Here is an 18,034-nt window from a genome sequence, read left to right on the forward strand (position 1 = left end):
TTTGCTAATAATATAACATCAACTAAAAATATGATGACAACTCGTTTCTGCTTCTTCCCCCAAATGGACAAACAGCATAAATATTTGACTTTTTTTTTTTTTTTTTTATGAAACGTGAGCTTATTGCGCAGGTCTTTCATCTTTATCTGGCACATGTTCTCTTTTTAACAATGACAGTGAATTGTCTCATCACTGTTAACAAAGATGTCAACAGTCAGAGTTTTATCTTGCTTAATGACTTTATAAATCATAGGAAGAGTTATCAGAATGACACGGTGGGGAACTACAGTTTGTTGCCGAGACTACAGACCCTCTAAAGACAGAGCAGATGCAGGGTTTAATAGAGGAGGAGGGGAGGGTGACAGCAGCTCTTCAAGCTGTAAAAATGACAGTTGTATCTTATCATTGCTCAATTTTCAGACACAAGATGTCCAGCGATGTCATTCTGTCACAATTTGAAATAACCTGAAAAATGGAAACTCCATCTGGAAAAGCCAGATGGAGTTTAAATTGCTTTGACATCCAAAATTCAAAGTCATCTTTTGTCATCATTGTAGCCACTCGATTGGAATTAGATTTGAATTGGGAAGGAGATAAAGCGCTCTCATGTGACCTTTTAGTCACTGTGCTCATACACAGAAACTGGGCCAGATAATTTCTTAATTTCTCTATTTGTATCTGACTCTCCTGCTATCACATCTCTATCCATTATATTATCCAAATACTACAGTATTTTGGGATGACTCTAATTCATCGAGTGGCCAACATTTTTTTTTTAAACTCCAACTACAGCCCTTCAGTAATTGATGATCAGGAAGCATCTCAATGCCTCTGTTGTCAAACTGACAATCACAAAGAACTCAAGTTGATCAACCTACTGTAACATGGGAGTGTCTTTGTCTTGGCTGTAATGATTTCCATATATCCCCTGCAGTGTTTTCAACTGATCAAAAAGTGCGTTTGTTCACTTTGTCTATCTGTGCTCATCAACTGCATTTACATCTGCAACTCCTTCAAAGTAAAAGTTCTTAGCAATGCCCCAAAATGACCACACGTCTTTAATAAGACATTATAAGTAATGATAAGTAATTATTTGAGAGAGGAAATGTCTAATAATTATGATACATTGTTTATTTCCTTTTTGTAAATCATTTTACAGGAGAATATAATTGAATAAAGACGCTTCTGGTGGTTAGACAGAATTTGAAGGTCGATAACTTCAGTCTCACAGAATGACTTTTTAAATATTGGTGCAGGCTTTTTTAATGGAGATTACAAAAGTAATATTTTGGACTGTGAATTCAAGAATACCAACATGTATCCACAATTCTTTTTTTTTTATTACGTGGAATTATGTGTGTTCATTATCATTAATTCAGGCACTAAATTCAGGAATGGACAGGGTCTTACTTAAAGTTCATTTTAAGATTTTTGTCAAGTCAACAAAGCTGTTTTGTTCAAAGAAAAATCCCACAGAGTTTCAAAAGAGCAGCCTTTGAAAGTTCTCCATGCGTTAGTCATCAACACTTGTCAAAACAGCTTGCTGTGTTTTTGTGTTTTTCCAAAGTACCAAGACATCTTTTGTGAACAGTTTGGTGAATACATTATGTAACTTTTAGTCCCAGATCTTGTCGTGGTCGTAAATGGCAATTAAAGTAATAAGTGGAGCTTGGTCAATTATGATCTGAAATTGCGGTACAGTATATTTTACACTATACAGTGAGGAAGAAGGGAATTAGAGTTATATAAGTGTTTTTTATTCAACATTAATGTAAGCAGCAGTTATACAATATTTGTAATTCTGAAGCCAAATTGGTATTTGATTGTGCACTTGTTTAACATTGCTGTCTGTTATTAATATTAATAATAGCATACATTAATATATATAGATCTACTTATGTGTACTGCACCTTTCATACATATGACCCAGAGGTGCCCTCCATGTGATTAGAGGTTGTGCAATTTAAAGTAAATGTTCCATTCTGTCACCCGTTGCTTCCAGTGGAAAATACACATGTTGAAAGAAAATGTCTACATGTATTATATTTACGCAGATTTTTCTTTTAATTCTTTTGCAGATTCAGATGCATTGTATACCCATTCAAGCAAAAGCTGACCATATCCACAGCCACCTTGATAATAGTCATTATCTGGGTCCTTGCTATATCCATCATGTGTCCCTCAGGGGTGATGCTACAAGTGACCAAGGAGCAAAGCATTCGTGTTTTACTGGGCTATGACAACAAAACAAGCCCTTTTTATTGGTGCAGAGAGAACTGGCCAAACCAAGAGATGAGGAAGATCTACACCACTGTCCTGTTTGCAAATATCTACCTTGCTCCTCTTTCCCTTATTGTGATCATGTACGCCCGAATAGGCATTACCCTTTTCAAAACAACAGTTCCAACCGGAGGAAAGCCGGGCCATGACAACCGCCACACTGTGTCAAAGAAAAAGCAAAGGGTGATTAAAATGCTTTTAATAGTTGCTCTGCTCTTCATCCTTTCCTGGCTGCCTCTGTGGACTCTCATGATGTTGAGCGACTATGCCAGCCTGACTGAGCAACAGTACAGAATTATCAACATTTACATCTACCCCTTTGCCCACTGGCTAGCCTTCTTCAACAGCAGTGTCAACCCCATCATCTACGGTTTCTTCAATGAGAATTTCCGCAGAGGTTTTCAAGCAGTGTTCAAGTTCAGCCTGTGCACAGCAGACGGACAGCGGAGGAAAACCTACTCACACAGGCTGCAAGGAAACTCTGTACTCCCTGCTAATAATGTGCAAACCTCCCTGGAACCTATTTCTCTCAACAGCCTGGATAAGACCACTTCCAGGCGAACCAACCATGTCACTGAACAGGACTTGGTCATGGAGGACCTAGAAAAGGTATCTTGCAGTAGTGGCGGGGTGACAGCAGTGTCCATTTGAGGACACACAGAGACATTCTTCAGGGTGATAAGCAAAGTGTTCAAACTTAAGTGCTTTGCTGAGCCTAAAAAAACTGTAAGGCTCACTTACATAGGTTTTAAAAGCTGATGTTTATATGTAATTTATCCAAAGCAATTTTAATGCTGTCAAAATAGGCAAAAATTTAAGGAAATTTGAAAAAAAGACAGGTTGTAAAACAAGAATTTATCCCTTTGACTGAGCAAGCTCCTCCACAGTGTTTACTCCGAGAATAAATACATGTCACTTGGTTAAAAATAGAAATACCCATTTTGGTTGTTAATCTATTTATCACTTTTAAGAAACACAAAATATGTTGCACATATTGTGTTAAAAATGAAAGCAGGTTGCGTTGTTGGGATTGTGGCTGTCGACAAATGAAAAACAAGACTTAAAGCTCTCATTGTCCAGGGTTTAATTATCCAACTAGGAGCAGTTGATACTGCATTGATAACATGCTACTCTCTTGCTCCATGACAAACCTTATAGAAATGTTATGTATAAATGTATAAAGCTGCATTAAATGTGTATGTACAATGACACTGGCAGAGCAGATTTCAAAATTATTTTTTGACAAATATCATTTCTGATTAGATGTTCTTGTTGGTACATTATTTGGAACAAACCTTTCACCTGCATTTGTATTATTCACAGATTTTGCAGATCAGATGTTAAACTCCTTTAAAACCTGCTAAATTATGTCATATCACCACATTTATGAAGCAGATGAAAAAATTCAAGTCATGTTTATTTTAAAGGGCTTTACCATGAACTCAAAGCAGACACACGACTTGAAGAATAATCTTTCAAGTATCTCTGATCATGTTCATTTACACACGCAATAATATTTACTGCATACATAAGAACAAAGTTCTACAGAGGGATGCAGAACATATGCATTTAAAACAGGTTATTTACCTGTTATATCATCATCATAGCACATGTCTCACTAATTTCAGAGCATGCATGCACTTTCCCTTCAGTAATAACAACTCATTTCAGTAACGGAAGTCTATTTGTAATATCTTAGTTTTTAGATTTGGTTCTATGTAATTAATGAAAAACCTTCTTCCAGGGAGGTAAATCCATAAACTAACTAACAACAACATACTTATTTGAATTACTGAGACTAAATATGAAATGTAGTATAGGGGATGACAGAAACTGTTAAGTGTCTCACAATTGGTCTACTTCATGATGACTGAATTAATGTGACAGCTGTAATGAAACTGCCGAGACGCATACAAGACCGCAACTGTGGATTGTCATGTTTTAGGGTTTCTAATGAAGTCAGCCATGTTCTTTAGCGGGCCACACCCTCCAACAAGGGATGGGTGCTGTCTCTTCCAATTAAGCCAGGTTTCCTACAGAAAGCTTTTTCAATTGTTTATAAAGTCAGCGGTTTAATAATGACATGTGAACATTTAATCACTGGTTAGATTATGCAGGCATCCAGAGAAGCCTCAGGAGTCCAACATTGTATTACAAAGATGTTATAATTTATACTTATAATAGTGTAACCAAAGGGACCGTTTATCTCTATTATTATATTATATTAATCTGAAATCTGCTCTGTAAACATGTACATAAAAGCATAATTATGCTTGATTAAACATGATTTAACCATGAATAACTTATGATATGTGCCATGTAAATCTCAGATCAAATGTTGTGCTGTCATTTTATTTTTTATTACTAACAGGTTTGTGCAGTGAACCCGTACAGTACATAAAAAATGATGGTATTGCATTGGTCTCAATACATGTATTGTATTGTATCGCTGTAAATATGTGTTATTGAGTCTAAAGCTCAGATTGCAAGTTATAATGTGAATCTTTTTGTCTGTGTGAACTGACAATAAGGGAATATCTTGCGGGGTACTAAACAACCTTTGGTTTAAAGGTATTCCACATAATTAAAATCTCCACTGTTGATAGCATCTGTAAAATGTTTAAATGGCCTGTTCTGAAAATTCATATAGAAAAGAAAAAAAGAATAAGCAACAACATCTACTAACTCTACAAACCAAGCATTCATACAATCAGAGGTTAAGTTTACAAAAGGAGTAAGTTGTTGGAGGCACTTGCTAGCAGCCACATTGGAGGTCAATGGCCCACCTGTTTGAATAATGGTAGGGGGGCTGTTTTTAGGCATTGGAAAGTAAGGTAGTCACCCAGGCTTCCACCCTTAGGTTTAACAAAATACATGTGTAGCAATAAAAAAAAAAAATAATAATCTACATCCTGAAATTAAAGTCAATTAACTGATATCCAGGATGAGGCAAACCAGTCATTTTCATTTATAGGTGTTGACAATTAATTGTTGTTGAAGTGAAGGACTTCATGCTAGGCTAACATCTACTGTCTGTACCTTGAGATTAACTTTGACAAAAATATACTCTGATGTTAATACATGCATTAACATATTTTAATGGACAATTCATCCAATTTTGTACCACTGAGTCTGCAAAGCTGGCACAGGTATTTTAATGCACCATACAATGTGGTACAATTTAATTTTGAAGTTGTGTTGTAGAGTTCTACAAAGTAAGAGGAATTAAACCAGTTCATTCTACCGCAGTCTTAAGCTTTAGTCTGCATAAGTCTGAGGTAAATAGCAAATTAGGGAAAAATCAGCTAAACTGTTTCAACTCAGCAAGATTTAGCTGTTTGCCTGTTTTTTAAGAGAGTAGTTCTACCATTATCACAGGGAAGGAAATATTGCTGATACAGTCCTAAAAGACAATGGCACTGTCACAGGCAGATTTATTCGACTAGTTGTCTACAAAGATTCACAATCATCCTGGTTATTGGATGTGTTCAGTTGGCTGCATCCCTTTTGTTGACTGTCAGGGAGTCCTAGGCATGTTAATTGTGTCACATGACACATGATGAGGTCAAATACTGTCACAAGTGTTACAAAAATTAGCTTGCGGATTGTCAGTCCAAGACCAAGTTAGTCTTGCTTAATAAAGTCTGTAACTGATCTGGTGCCACAAAACAAGTTACTAACTCTATAGGGACCTTCAATATGACTTGTCCTAAAAGAAAATGGTTGTTAATAATTTTCTGAGACTTGCTAACTCTTGGTCACACTCTTGTTCTTTGAAATTATGACTAATGTTGCCAAACAGTGTTCCTGCATCCAGCAGACCATGACATCTTGTAGCACCAAGGCCTCTTGGTCTCCTTGGAACCCTTATTTAACACTTATTGTAGAGACAGCCCACATGTCCCTGCTGAATTCTGCTATTCACTTGAGCCGAGTGAGGCGATTGATTACATACTCTGAAATAATGTATTACCCCTGTGATTTTCTAATTGACAGTGTTGAGAGCCGGTTTATATATCATGTTGTAATTATATGTAATATGTGTAGAATAAGTAACACACTGAGTGCATTTGTGAGTGTTGTTTTGTGGGATACAAAGCATTGTGGGCTGTAGGTCATTGATCTAGTTTGATTGTACGTATGGCATTTAATTGAATTTCAAACAGTATCACATTTTAATTCTTTTGAAATAACTAAATATAGTTTGGTTTAAGTTTTTAAATTAAGGTTGACAAAATAGAATATTTGACCAACTGTTGAATCCTTTTCACATTTTACAAACTTAATTTAGGAATGAGCTACAGCATAAAAAAACATGATACGCTCATGTTAGTTTTCTGCTCTTAATCCTCACAGTTATGGATAGGTATACTCAACAAAAATATAAAACAACACTTCCACACAAGATACAAGGTTTATTTTCTCAGATTTTGCTTACAAATGTGTTACAAATTAGTGAGCACTTCATTTGCCAAAATAGTCCATCACCATGACAGGTGTGACATAAAAAAAAATGCTGATTAAACAGCATGATTACAGGAAAGGTGTGCCTTGGGCTGCACAATAAAAAGCCACTCTAAAATGTGCAGTTTTATCATGAACATAATGTCACATGTCACAAGTTTTGAGAGAACATGCAATTGGCATGCTTACCACAGGAATGTCCACCAGAACTGTTGCCCAAATGTTCATTTTATTTCCATAAGCTGTCTATAATGTTGTATCTGAGAATTTGGCAGTACATCCTCCTGGCCTCAAAACTTTAGACCACATGTGACCACTTTAGCTCAGGACCGCTTCATTCAGCTGTGAGTGAGCAGATGTTCATCTCCGATGTTGGCGATTGATTTGCTGATGTGAATATTGTGAACAGATTGGCTCATTGTGGCAGTGGGGTTATTGCATAGGAAGGCATAAGCTACAGTACATTGAATCTTCATTCATTCATTTTTTTTTCAAGATAAAACTAGACCTTTTAGAGTGGCTTTTTATTGTGACCTGTTCAAGGCACGCCTGTGCAAAACTCACGCTGTTAAATCAGCATCTTGATGTGTCACACCATTGAGGTGGATGGATTATCTTGGCAAAGGTGAAGTGCTTTACTAACATGGCTTTAACAGATCTGTGAACAAAAATGTGAGAAAAATAAACATTTTGTGTGCATTGAAGAAGTCTTAGATCTTTTACTTTAACTCATGAAAAATGGAAGCAAAAACAAAAGTGTAGCTTTTATATTCAACCCGTTATCACGACAAAGTGAGAAATAGACACGCCGGCCCACTACAGCAAAATGTGCGAGAGTCATGCTTTGCGCTGTCTAGGCGTGAAAGTTGCACGTTTTGCAAGCGTGAAACTTACACACACATAATTGTCTGCTTAGGCGTAGAAGTTACACGTTACTCATATTCACCCAGATCTACTTGAAATTTCAGCTCCTAATTTAGCATTTCCTACTAATCTTACTAGATCAGCCAAAAATAGAGTATCTATTTTTCTTTTCAAATTTTGTTGCAATTTCCAGTTTGTTTTCAAACCGCTGCTGTGTTTTCCTGCCAAAGACGTCAAAGGTATCTACAGCCATTTAAAACACTGTTGATGCTCATCACATACCACTTCAACAGAGACATTAAGCACAAACAAAACATTTAGTGTGAAGATCAAGTATTGAATGTAAAGAATTAGTACTTTTTGGTGCCTGTGGTGAAATATTATCAAACATGTTAGATGGACTTCTTTTTTGGCCTCTAGAGACTCTTCGTACCTTTGCATAGTTTGCATGTGAATATTTTGTGTACTAGCATGTGTGTTTTTTGTGTCTGCATCTAGATGTTCTTAAATAATGTTAAATAACAATATATTTGCTGGACACAAATGTGGATAGTTTTTACAGAAAAGAGATAGTAGGTTATTATTGAAAGTAGGAAGTGTCCTATTTAATTGTGAAGGGCTACTCATCACTTATCTATTACCTCTCTGATTGTCATCACAAAATATAACTGTAAGGTTGCGATTATAAACAGAGGCTTAATGACACTTCTTTGTGGCATTAAATGGGAATTTTCTATTGTCTATATATGAAGGGGATTGAGAATTGAATTACAAGATTAGAGAACATTTAAAATAATTAAGACTGTCATGCCTCTTGGAAAAAAAGCTAAATTCCCATCACAAAATAAAATAAAATAGATTTAGCCTCAAATCTCCGATACACTTTAGAACACAATGTTGGCCTATTGACAACATTTACAAACATGGAGGAAAATATTTTCTTTGCCTCAAAGAGGTATTAAATTAAATATGAAATCAAGTTTTAAAAAACAAATGTTTTGATCCTGTTTCTGACATGAAAATCGAACTGCTTGATTAATTATGCACTGCCTTATTTAATGTCAATGAATGAGAGGATGGCATTTGTTAATGCAAGTCTTAAGTCTGTCTCAGAATGGCCTCACAGTGGTAGCTAATGGCTACATAGCAACCACTAGATCCACTCTCACATTATTTGGTACCTGTTGTATTTACCGTAAATTATTGTAGTTTTGCTAAGAGATGTGGGTTGAGACAAATAGTTTGTGCTTTTGCTATGATGACAAGGATGGTGCAAATTGGCAAGAGTAATATCTGTGCCCTGAATTTATCATGGCATGGTGCTTTCCTTTCTTGAAAGTGTTTTATTTTAAGATCTGTGAACCAGTGAGCGCTGCTCCATCATATAATTCAGAAATATTGTAGTTATATTTGTTTGTTTCAACAAATACATGGTTATTCTTTAAAAATAAATAAATAAATAAATAAAATGATTATGTTGTAAGAAAAGATGCAGATTTGTCCGAACCATTTCATTATTTTCTATAATCTACTACTCTGTGTTTGCCATTTTGTTCTACAGTGTTGTCCAATTGCGTTGTGATAATTAGTGTAGCTTACTAAAGTGACCAGAAAAATGTCAAATTTATTTTATGAAGTTAACAACTAACTAAGCCTGTAATGTTAAGAGGGGAAAGTGAGTGATTTTTGACACTCTATTCATTGACTTAATTTTGATTTATCTTGCTCTACCTTGCAGAAAAGCTGATGCTTGCCTTCACTATAACTGTTCTATACTCAGTGACCAGAAGAATAGACTTTTCAGTACAACTTTGAACAATTTATGGCCTTGGGAGTGCTCTAAAGTACTGTGGCAGAGATTAGACTCCTATAGTATACTGGTTTTAACAATACAGGATTCAGTATGTCATGCATATGCAAGGATGATACTGCTAAATTATATAGGTATTATGTTGGCAAACTCTGTGACATTATTTTACATGAATGTTCCTTGAACTATATGTTGGGAATCTTTGTATTGTGACAGAATGTAATGTCTAAAAATAGGTATTTCATAGCATGCAATAGTCAGCTGCGCAAGTTGAAATCAAGAGTACCTATATGTTCAATGTTAGTCCATTGAATGGCATTTTTTTTAATTCCGTGTATACTATCTGATATGTCTGTTTGTTTAGGTTCTGAAGGAAGGGTCTCTCTGGGTATAACGGTTTCATTAATTTCTTTAGAAATATATGTCCATGTCCATGGTTAGGTGAACACAGTGCATGCCAGTCGAAAGCCTCATGTCTCCCACATTCATTTGTCTGATCATTGAACTGATCATGATAACGCCTTTTTCAGATTCATTCCTTCACATGTTAAGTCACAGAAAACAGATCTTCTGCGTGGGCAGACGTTATATTGCTCTGGTTACTGAGTGTATACACTATAACCTTAAAATACCTTTTTTTGTTTTGATAATACTGTATGTAGAAAGTATTGAATCAATTGGAGGCAGGTTGTGGTTGTGTGTATGATTTTTAAAAATCATAAAGCTAATTTCTGTTTTGCTTTTGTATCCAGAGATATTTATTGTGCCCAGACTGTGCAAGGGTGCATCTGTGTTCTTGTGAACAGCAAAATGTCTTCATGGTTATTAATAAAGATATTAATAAGTACTAACATCTCTCCCTGGTACAGAAATTGAATCATTGAAGACAGAGGAGAACAATCCAAAGAAAATATGCAACACATTGAATTTCACAGTAATGGGTCTCATTTATTTCCAACAAAAAAGTCAGCAACTACTGAAATCTATAAATTAATCTTTGATCCCTTTTCTGTTAACTCCTTAAAAACATAAAATATTTTTACGTCACATTTCCTTTTGAACTAAAAAAAAAAAACAGATCAGGATACATTTTACAGTGATATGGCTGGCTAAGATATTCAGCCAACCCCGAGGAAACCATGTTTCAATATGCGTCAATATGCATGACAGTTTTCTCCTTACTTGGACAGAGGTGTGCTGGAGAGCTTTTTCAGTATTCCAACAATCAAAAATGATCATGCTTTCCTGAGGGTTTTTTTGACAACCAAAACCAGCAAGGCCAAGAGGGCAGATGACCATTGAGTGAATATTGTATGTGTCTGTCTTTTCTCATGTCAAACAACTTTCTGTCAGGGCTAAGAAGGCCATTTAACTCCAATTACCAAAGTCTTATTGGAATGACGCTACTCTGCCCAGGTGGATTTAAAATCCTGTGACAATGAGCATTCAACAGTGAGGGCTATGCCACCTGATGCTTCTGTTGCGAAGACAGCTGACATGTTTCAGGAGCAGGAACATATAATCAATCTGAAATAGGTCTGTCTGTCGTCTGCTTGTTCTGTTTGCACAGGTTTTCTGTGGGTCCTCTTGTTTCCCTCCAGTCCGGTGACTTGCAGGTTTTAGAGCTGACATCTTTAAATTGTTCAAACAATTCAGGGACAGTGTGATGGACTGGTAATCTGCCCAGAGTATACAGTACAATACGTCTTGCATTCTGGTATAGGGTGCACCTTCCAGTGACCAACAAATGCAGATACAACATACCATAATGAATACATGATTATAGTATATGATTAATGCATGATTAAAACAAATTAAGAGTCTTAGTTTTGCTTGTTAGGCTGATGAAATTTAAAGTAGCAGCTGTGTTCAAAAAATGCCAAGATAGTGCAAGTCACAACACTGCTGAATACATTTTTAAGTATGACTTAGGCCTGGAACACACTGCCTGCATGGAGTATGCAATACCTGTTGCTTTGTGGTTCCATTTCATTTTGGCATAAAGTCATTGAAGTCCCTTTCAATAAAATGTGCAGGTAAAAACAAATACAAATATAATCTGTGTTAACACTTGCTTTAATTGTCCATGACTGAAAATACAATTGCTGTAACTTGTCTTGTTTAATGGAGAAATTAACAACAGACAATTTTCACACCAATTTACTATTGCGGCAAGACAATTTGAAAATCTCAGTGCTTCATTCGATTCATTTTAAATCTTTAAAAATGTCGTCTATAGATTTATCTCACTTTATCATGATGGAATTTCTAGTTTTCCTATGGTGCCATTGTTAATATAAATTGCCTACATCAGAATCTAATTATAATTTTCCATATTGTTCTGAATGTATTTGTGTCATTTAGATGCACCTTCATTTATTTATTCGATTATATATATCGTAATACTCATATTTGTGCTATATGTCTTCAGGTTTGGGTATTGTGTAATTAGACAGCACTCATTATTGTTATGAGTATTGTTGCCACACTGGAAGTAACCCTCCTTCATCCAAAGGGGCAGGTTATTCTCAGGGGGGACTCCATTCTGTAGTTCTGTGTCCTCCTTGCTGATTGATAATTTTTGTCCTCTATAATCTAAATGGGCATCATTGTTTTCATCATGCTGATAATGGCTTAAAGCTGAAACATATCTGGGTCATGAAATGAGATAAGCATGCAGAAAAAATATATAGCCTTGAAATATAATTGACTGGAATGTGCCCAGATGTTCACAGAACTATAAATATACTGTACAGCGGATTCGCAGAAGCGTGTTGTTTTTTTTTTTTTTTTTTTTTTTTTTTTAAACCTCCAGAGACTGTATTGTTTCTTTCCTTCTTCAGTCTGTTATCCCTCTCTGTTCAATGTTTGTGAGTTTTTTTTGTCATGCCACTGTGCATTTAAGTCCTTTTTAGAACAACGCTCTGATTCAGTGTATTTTCACCATAACTTTGAGAATGTTGACCTGTCAACAAGAATGGATTGCTCATAAATACAATTTAGAATTCATTCATTTGTTGTGAATTAACAATGGCCCAGGGGAGAGTAGTAAAACATTTATTTTGTGAGAACCACTCACTATTCAACTCTGAATGTCATATATTTTGACTCACACAATACAGTGGGTGTATTATATAAAAGAAGGACTGTTGATGAAGACTGTTCCCCAAGATGAAAACATCTCAGAGCTGTGAGTTGTTATGTGTAAAAATAAAATGACAGGAGTATCAATTTCCAATCAAACACTATACAACTGGGGGATATACTTCACTTGTAACATTTTTAACCTTTATTAAAGGCTAATGGCTTGTTTTAAGGCAATCCATTGGGAATACACGTTATTTAAATCAGGGTAAGATCTGTTTTGACTTTTGTGAAAAGAAAAAACTTCATTATTAAAAGAGAAGGAGTTTTGTACTTGGTAACGTAAGCAGAAGGCTCTCTTTGTGAGTCTGTACTCCTCAGAATGTGATGATACAATACGTATCATGATACAGAAGTTGTGAATATATTGCGATATACTGCAAGCAGGTGTAAACGGTAGCTGTATGGAGTTTCCTGTCTCAGTTTATGTTATGTTGGCGTGGAAGAGTCAAATTGCTGAGGATAGATTCTAGATTCTAGTAGGTTTAAACCACAGAATGGAGCTGCATGTTCATTCAGGCTTGCACAGAGTTAAACACAAGCCCCTCTTATGTCAAATCTATCCCTCCCAATTAGTGGGCTTTATAACTGAACCAGAGTTCATTCATTCTCCCTGCTCTGTGCTCTCTACATGGCCCCACAACGGCCTGCTACAGAACTGCTGCCAACTCCCCCCCCCCCCCCCCCACACACACACACAGCTTCCCAGCCTCCCAGCCTCCTCCTGCATTTGCAAAATATTATCTTTGTTCATATTCTGTTCATTTATGCAAATGTTGTAAATCTGATGCTCTTCCGAGGATATTGTGATCTTAGGGACAGTCTGCGTCATGCTTGATCAACTTGTCCTGGAACTTTGCTCGAGCTGAGTCACAATGTAAGTTTTACGGGAATAAATAATTTAATTTCACGCAGAGTCCTGACTGAACTGTATATAAAAGTGGACCTGGCCTCAGAGTCTGAGAAGTGAAGCCAATTGAGGAAATGCATCAAACTACAATGTCACTAAGGGCTGCAAGGGGATGGCTTCAAAACACCTCTGTCTCCAACAGATTATCGTTCAAAAAGTATCAACTGCTAATGAAATACAAAGTCAATACATTATTTTCCACGAGTGATTAAGGTTTGATTAACTAAATTAACTCCGTCTGATCAGTTTGAAAAAAATTCAAGTTATGAAATTATGACATTTCAACAGAGCTAAGACTTATGAGATAGTAGACTTGTATAATATTTATGCATATTACAGGTATGAATTACATATACCCACATGTCTGTTATATTGTATATTGTATTCTGCCTAAATGAAATAACAAATAAATAAAACATCCAGATTCTAAAAAGGGTATTTTGACTCATGTTGCACATCCTGTTTCAAACATGGAGTGCCCTGCTGCATTATTGCAAAACCCATTTGGCATTAAGTGTAAGTACAGCTTCATACCACACTTAGATACAGGGGCATAGCTCACTACTGTTCATGTAATATTTCAGATTAAAGGGAAGCTATATGCTGCGGGGGAGTGTGAGAAGTGCAGCGAGGCTTAATTAATAAACTGGGTTGATATTGTAAGCATCAGCTGGTGTGGAGTCAGAGCAGCCATGCACAAACAATTCACAACACAGCTGATAATTCTGTATAGAATATCTTTAAGGCCCAGTGGCATTTGGATCGCACACTGCTACTAAGGATCGTGAGGCCTACATGCAGCAGATTATACAACTCACACCACAAAACAGGGAGATGGACATCCATGAAGCTGCGTTTTTCTCCAATTAAGGATGAGTGACAATGTATAACAAGGTACCATGAGGCTACCAGAGAATTTTTCTATCTCAATTATGTACTGTATTTATTTAAGTAAAGCTGTTTATGACTTGGTTTTGATAATGGAGATTCATATGCAAGGGCTTTGATACCATCAGTTTGTGATAGACTATGTTTAAGTACAGTCTCTACTGTAAGTGGAGAAAACATCCATACATAGGTTAATCCAGCAAATGTAAAAGCTTTTATAATGTTTTAATCACTGTTTTAATATGTATGTAATTAGTGGTAACATTAATGTTATTTAAGATATATGTCACATATGATTCATGTGTATTTAATGGAAAATTGAATAAAGTGAGGTAAACTTAACAGACTCTGAACTGCTCTAGCCTTCTGTTAAAATTGATTAACTCTTTTTTTTTAATCACAGAGCTTCACAAATACATTAAGTACATCCTTATTTCCAGCCTTTCATTAAGATGTGCGTAATTGTGCACAGATGCATTATGGTACATGAGAGTTGGGCCACAGTAAAAGAGCTCAATGATATTTTGCTTTAAAAATGCAGAGAGCCCACTGCGGTTAATGAGTGCCACAGCTCTGGGTGAAAAGCTGCTGGCATGTCATGTTGTGTCGGCCTTGATAGCCCTGAGTATTCTACCAGATGGGAGTGGCTGCAAGAGTTGATGTAAAGTATGACGGGCATTAGCTATAATCCTGCCAGCGCGCTCTGCGGCGCTGCTGTTGGAAATGTCCTGGAATGTTGGTAGTGTACAGAATCCTCTCCCCTGTCCTCACTGGGCGCTGGAATTTGGCTCGCCCCCTTAAGGTGAAAGATTCAAACCAGATGGTTAAAAATGAAATTAGGATGGACTGAATCATCAGAGCCGGCAAGTTAAATTCATTAAGCTGCCTCAGAAAGAATGTACCTTGTAAATCAGCTGGATTTGTGAGATCATTAATCACTTGATCATGTGCAAATCCATTGTGTCAGGCTTCAAGTGACGTGTTTTCCGTGTGATAACATCATCTGGACGATGAGATGTTCAACCATCAGAAAGGGGTATTTGTTTCCTTTAGTCAGAAAAAAAAATTTGATGTAAAACTTAAAATAATACCTAATTGGAGTTGCATTCTGATTGAGATATTTATTTTGGCAAGACATTTTTGTGATTTGACAAAAAATGACAAACAACAAAACAGTACATGTGCACATTTTTCAGTTTGTTTGCCTTTCTGAAACATTTAAAAAGTTGTCCTTGCAGCATGGTTAAGATTCTAGTTATAAATGTGACAACAGCAAAAAAGCAGTTTGAATCTAACTGGTATTAGTAGCCTTTTACACTTCATGAATCTGCCTTTTCTGTAATCCAACTGCACAAAACCTTATAGGAAAACAACTAGAATTAGTCTAGTTGGCTATTTTAACCTTTTAGCTGGGATCTTGATTATCTCTCACTAATTCTATAAATCCAGACACTTTTGTGATTAGTCCCATTGATGCAGATGGATGCTGTAATTTCACTTAACTCAGTGTGATTATCTACGAACTTAATTTTAGCCATCACGATTAGAAACAAGTCCCAAAACATATTTTGTCCAAATACAAAAAAAAAAGCTGTCATTCTCAGTCTGCAGCACTGCAGGGCATTTTTTTGTATTTGCCCCGCAGACAGGAGCAACACTTGAAACACATCCCCATAGATAATAATACAATCCCAGCACAAGTAGCACAGCTAGAGACATCCGTGCATGTAAGGCTCTGAGCTCCCTTGAGAAATGGAATGAGACAGAGCCACAACAAACACAGCAGCAGAAAGAATGGAAGATGACACTGCCAGAACAGACGTTGACTTTTCCTCCTTCAGCGATAGCGCTGTGTGATGAAGTTAAGAAAAGATGGGCAATTGAGGGGTTGTTGCAAGTTATGTATAAAAACCATGACGTCTGCTCTGAAGCCATAGAAATGTATTTGTCTGATTAGGGGGCAGACCAAACAAAAGAATACCTTAAAATACAAAAAAATCCCAGCTTTGATCACTTTTCTTTATCTATAATAAAGAGCTGTACATGAAATTAGCATAATTTTATGAGCAACCCGCAAAGCATTGTATTACTTTCATTGTGTTGCTTTTCTTAGGGTGCTCAACACTCAGGAATCTGACATTGAGCCAGTGGCTACTGTGCATGAATGATGAAGGCTTATCCTCTCAGCTGACACACTATAAACTGCTTTGCACTTGGGTGCCTGCTTTTGGCAGTGCTGCAGAAATGTGACATAAAAAAATAAATCTATTCTGCTCAAATGTGTGGCTTACCCTTCGTGTCATCAAAACATGTTAGCACCAGCCATTTAGGTTAGACCACAACGGCAGGGCCAACCCAAACAACCCATTTATCTATCTGATACATTTCCAGTCCCTTCCCCAACCTATCACTATGTTCATGTGAACGGTCTGCCATTTTAATTTGAGTTTTAATTCCAAACCAGCTACCCTTAAGCGGAAGTAGGTTATAAAGTCCTCCAAGACAAAGTTTGAATCAATGCAGGAATACAAACAACACTCCCATAGAAGTACAGCACCACTTTTAAATCTAGGATGACTAAATTTCCACAGACACAGATATTTGATAGATTATTTAATGCCCACATAATGGAATCAGGGCTATTTTGTAGAATCACCAACGGACCTGACATACATGTCTTAGCATGTGGGAGGATGTCGTAGTACCCGAAGAGAACCCACGCAGGCACAGGGAGGACATGCAAACTCCACACAGAAAGGGGAACAATTTTGTCCCTATTTTGGGGAATAGGTTTATCATTAAGAAAATGGACCTGGATGGTCAAGTGTCTTCAAAACAGGCCTTTAGGAGATGTAAGAACCTGAAAAAATAATACAAGTTTAACGGTTTATTATGATAGAATGTAAATCTTGCCATTTTGAATGCTAAGCAGATATATCTTATATGCCATTGTTTGAAATAGGAGGGTTCCCACAGGGTTTGGAACTAATCAGGGTGAAGAGACTCCTTCAACGTGGACATATTGTCATGCATGAGAAATTGGGTTCCAAGCCATCGATCAACATCTGACACAACCAGAAGGAGACAGAGGGAGATTAATCTAAACTGCTACACCAGCAAGCCTGGAACAACATGCTGAGCCTAAGCTTGGCAAGAAGAACAGTAGCACAACCATGTGTCATTATTCAAAATTAGTCACTGAGAGAGATTTAGTGTTGGCGAGTTAAGATAAAGGGTCTCAGATAGCTAAGATAAATCTCTGAATAGCACCAAATCACCATTAGTTTGCCACAGGAAGTGGCACAATACACTTACTGACATCAGATGTTAGTCAGCCAGTTCCCTGAGACATGGTTTTGTGACAGAATTTTTCACTTCAGTTGAGGGGAAGTGTGAACATAAACCTTATATCACATAACACTTTACATGTAGCCTATGTTGAGTTTTGCCACATTGATGTCACTACAATTTCATATCCATAACAGACTGAAAGGATCATCAAAATACAACTTCACTGCAAAGAAGACAGAGTCTGCAACAGGTGTCGTTAATGAGACTCACCAACAATGGATGTCGTCCGTGTTTTACCAAAACATAAATAAACATAAACCTGTCAGACAGGTCGCAAATACGTTGTTTGTTTTTTTCATACAAAGTGGGATGTAATGGAGAAA

At 36.6% G+C, this 18,034-nt stretch overlaps 1 protein-coding gene across 1 annotated transcript in view; it reads left to right on the top strand.

Moving 5' to 3' along the window:
• Positions 1-10,253, top strand: part of npffr2a (neuropeptide FF receptor 2a) — a 34,048-nt gene extending 23,795 nt beyond the window's left edge. Inside the window, exon 4 of the mRNA XM_069138711.1 lies at positions 2,079-10,253. Coding sequence (XP_068994812.1) covers positions 2,079-2,931 — 853 coding nt within the window. The 3' untranslated portion in view covers positions 2,932-10,253. The remainder of the gene's footprint in view (positions 1-2,078) is intronic.
• The last annotated feature ends 7,781 nt before the right edge of the window (positions 10,254-18,034 follow it).

Source organism: Embiotoca jacksoni, unplaced genomic scaffold, assembly GCF_022577435.1.
Source record: "Embiotoca jacksoni isolate LCO1_2020_lvr unplaced genomic scaffold, fEmbJac1.0.p SCAF_8, whole genome shotgun sequence".
In the NCBI taxonomy this organism is placed as follows: domain Eukaryota; kingdom Metazoa; phylum Chordata; class Actinopteri; family Embiotocidae; genus Embiotoca; species Embiotoca jacksoni.